This window comes from Mastacembelus armatus, chromosome 16 (assembly GCF_900324485.2).
Source record: "Mastacembelus armatus chromosome 16, fMasArm1.2, whole genome shotgun sequence".
In the NCBI taxonomy this organism is placed as follows: domain Eukaryota; kingdom Metazoa; phylum Chordata; class Actinopteri; order Synbranchiformes; family Mastacembelidae; genus Mastacembelus; species Mastacembelus armatus.
Window position 1 is genome coordinate 24378986 of NC_046648.1, and position 3993 is coordinate 24382978.

The 3993-nt window shown below is 49.6% G+C and overlaps 1 protein-coding gene across 1 annotated transcript; it reads left to right on the forward strand.

Annotated features, from left to right (window-relative positions):
* Positions 1-236: 236 nt before the first annotated feature.
* On the forward strand, positions 237-3626 carry gnrhr3 (gonadotropin releasing hormone receptor 3). Its single transcript, XM_026317633.1, has 3 exons — positions 237-776; positions 2858-3059; positions 3235-3626. The coding sequence occupies exons 1-3, from the start codon at positions 237-239 to the stop codon at positions 3624-3626; spliced, it is 1134 nt and encodes a 377-aa protein (XP_026173418.1).
* The last annotated feature ends 367 nt before the right edge of the window (positions 3627-3993 follow it).

Below are 3993 nucleotides of genomic sequence, written 5' to 3' on the forward strand. Positions count from 1 at the left end.
CAGGTCTGCAGTCGTTCAGTCCGAGCACAGCAGGTAGTTCAGAAGCCTGCAGATTCTCTCACACAGACTACAAACGCTGCAGTGCTGTACGTTACAGGAGAGTCTCTCAACCCCTCAGGCCCCACAGGACAAATCTGAGGAGTCACAAGATGATGGAGAAGAAGAAAAACACATTCCTGCTACAACCTCTAAAGTTAAACAAACTTATTGACCCTCTTCTTCTTCTACTGTGCAGGATGTCAGGTAACTGGTCCATCCTGAGCCTGTCATCACTGGCTCCGCCCACCAGCTCTGCAGCTTCGGCCCCTCCCAACACCTCCCAGTACCCACCTCTCTCAGACTGGGAGGCTCCCAGTTTCACCCGAGCTGCTCAGTTCCGTGTCGGAGCCACCTTGGTCCTCTTCCTGTTTGCGGCCTGCAGTAACTTGGCCCTATTGGCCAGCGTGTGGTGCGGGCGTGGCCGGCGGCTGGCGTCCCACCTGAGGCCACTGATGCTGAGTCTGGCATCGGCTGACCTGATGATGACGTTCGTGGTGATGCCTCTAGACGCAGTGTGGAATGTGACGGTGCAGTGGTACGGAGGAAACGTGCTCTGTAAGCTGCTGTGCTTCCTGAAGCTGTTCGCCATGCACGCCTCCGCCTTCATCCTGGTCGTCATCAGCCTTGACCGTCAGCACGCCATCCTACACCCGCTGGATGCTCTGAGCGCACACCGCAGGAACCGACGCATGCTGCTGTTGGCCTGGACCCTTAGCCTGCTGCTCGCATCACCACAGGTAACGCATCACATCAGGTGACACTTCCCACAGGTAACACATCACATCAGGTGACACTTCCCCACAGGTAACACATCACAACAGCTGACACTTCCCCACAGGTAACACATCACATCAGGTGACACTTCCCACAGGTAACACATCACATCAGGTGACACATCACAACAGGTGACACTTCCCCACAGGTAACACATCACAACAGGTGACACTTCCCACAGGTAACACATCACATCAGGTGACACATCACAACAGGTGACACTTCCCACAGGTAACACATCACATCAGGTGACACATCACAACAGGTGACACTTCCCCACAGGTAACACATCACAACAGGTGACACTTCCCACAGGTAACACATCACATCAGGTGACACATCACAACAGCTGACACTTCCCCACAGGTAACACATCACAACAGGTGACACATCACAACAGGTGACACTTCCCCACAGGTAACACATCACAACAGCTGACACTTCCCCACAGGTAACACATCACAACAGGTGACACTTCCCCACAGGTAACACATCACAACAGGTGACACATCACAACAAGTGACACTTCCCCACAGGTAACACATCACAACAGGTGACACTTCCCACAGGTAACACATCACAACAGGTGACACTTCCCACAGGTAACACATCACAACAGGTGACACTTCCCACAGGTAACACATCACAACAGGTGACACTTCCCCACAGGTAACACATCACAACAGCTGACACTTCCCCACAGGTAACACATCACAACAGGTGACACATCACAACAGGTGACACTTCCCCACAGGTAACACATCACAACAGGTGACACTTCCCACAGGTGACACATCACAACAGGTGACACTTCCCCACAGGTGACACATCACAACAGCTGACACTTCCCCACAGGTGACACATCACAACAGCTGACACTTCCCACAGGTAACACATCACAACAGGTGACACTTCCCCACAGGTAACACATCACAACAGGTGACACTTCCCACAGGTAACACATCACAACAGGTGACACTTCCCACAGGTAACACATCACAACAGGTGACACTTCCCACAGGTAACACATCACAACAGGTGACACTTCCCCACAGGTAACACATCACAACAGGTGACACTTCCCACAGGTAACACATCACAACAGGTGACACTTCCCACAGGTAACACATCACAACAGGTGACACTTCCCCACAGGTAACACATCACAACAGGTGACACTTCCCACAGCTAACACATCACAACAGGTGACACTTCCCACAGGTAACACATCACAACAGGTGACACTTCCCACAGGTAACACATCACATCAGGTGACACAGGTCATTCCACCTGACCAATCACAGAACAGGTTGCAGGTTGGTGTTTCTGATTGGTTTGTATATTACACCTTGGTCTGACAGGTTACCTGTGATGAAGCTAAACAATTTATAATCAGCTCTTCTACAGGAGACAAATCTTCCTGTTACCTTTGATTCAGTGGAAAGTTCTCGGTTCACAGCAGCAGCTCCTTCACTAAACCCTCAGTCAGGTAAAACCCTGAACGTTAAATCCCTGCAGGAATGTTCTGGTTTCTGCTGCAGATTAAATTTGTGAAACCTCCTGCTGTTAGCTCGGGCTAACTGCTCGCCTTAGTTTCTATAAGGAATGCTAACAACGCTAAGAAGCCAGTATCACTGAGCTCTGCAAACACAGACCAGAGCTGGTGGTCAGACTCACACTGAAGCAGCCGTCCACCTCTTTTCGTCCACATCTTCAGTTTGCACCTAAACAACACATCTTGTAATCACAAAAAACTTTTTCCTGTGTTTGGTGGTTCAAATTTACAGTATGAATCATGTGACTGGGCAGAAAACATCAGAGCAATGAGGAGGAAGTGACCTTCCTCACATTAACACATGAAACTAAACGTCAGACTTTAGTCACCTCATCTTCTTCTGCTGTGGTTTTAATGGCAGAGACAGCAGAGTCAGCACCACCTGCTGTTTATCTCCATCACCTGTCGCCTCATAGTCGTACTTTATATTTTATGATTTTTGGAAAATTTGGGCTTCACATGGATACACACCTGTCTCTTCACCTGCAGCTGTTTATCTTCAGAGCGATCCGGGTGGAGGGCGCTGATTTTACCCAGTGTGCAACTCATGGCAGCTTCAGCCGCCACTGGCAGGAAACGGTTTACAACATGTTCCACTTCACCACGTTGTACGTCGTCCCCCTGCTGGTGATGAGCTGCTGCTACAGCCGCATCCTGCTGCACATCCACCAACAGCACCTGAGGGACAAAGGTGAGACACACCTGTAACACACCTGTACACACCTGTACATCATGTGGAGAAACAAAACTACCCTACACCCAAACTCCACCTGTACATCTTGACACGTGTTCATCACCTCAACATCTCCGGGACATCCTGCTGTACAGTCATACAGTGTAACTGATGTAGCCCCTCCCTCTTTCAGCAGGAGAGTCGTACCTGCGTCGCAGTGGTACTGACATCATCCCGAAGGCTCGGATGAAGACTCTGAAGATGACAGTGGTCATCGTGTTGTCCTTTGTGGTGTGCTGGACTCCATACTACTTGCTGGGGATCTGGTACTGGTTCCAGCCTGAAATGCTGCGTATCACACCTGAGTACATCCACCATGCCCTCTTTGTGTTTGGGAACCTGAACACCTGCTGTGACCCTGTCATCTATGGCTTCTACACGCCGTCCTTCAGGGCTGACCTCGCCGCCTGCTGCCGCCGGACGACGAGCGATGCCTCGCCGCGATCTCTGGACCGACTGTCGGCCAGGCAGGGTCCTCACAGCGGGGAGTCAGACCCTGCAACCAACAACCAGGCAGGAGACTGATACTGACCAATCACAGGACAGGAGTTAATGATGTCACCGTTAGCTTGTAGAAACCTGAACCGGATCAGAACTCCAGGTCTGTCTGCTGGTTCTGGACTTCATCTGCCCCCTAGTGGACAAAAATAACAAACTGCAGCTTTAATGTGACAACATCTTTATTAGGATTCTGTCAAGAATAAATTCATTTATTATAAAAACGTTTGTAAAATGATATATTTTTTAGATTCTAATTAAATTTACACATTCACAGTTTTTTGTTTTGTATGAATCAGGTGATTTTTTTAGAAAACATTTCCAGGGTGAAGGCTCAGTCACAGAAACATCAGTTGCTTTTAGTTACACTGCTGCTGGATGGTAGAGTCATATG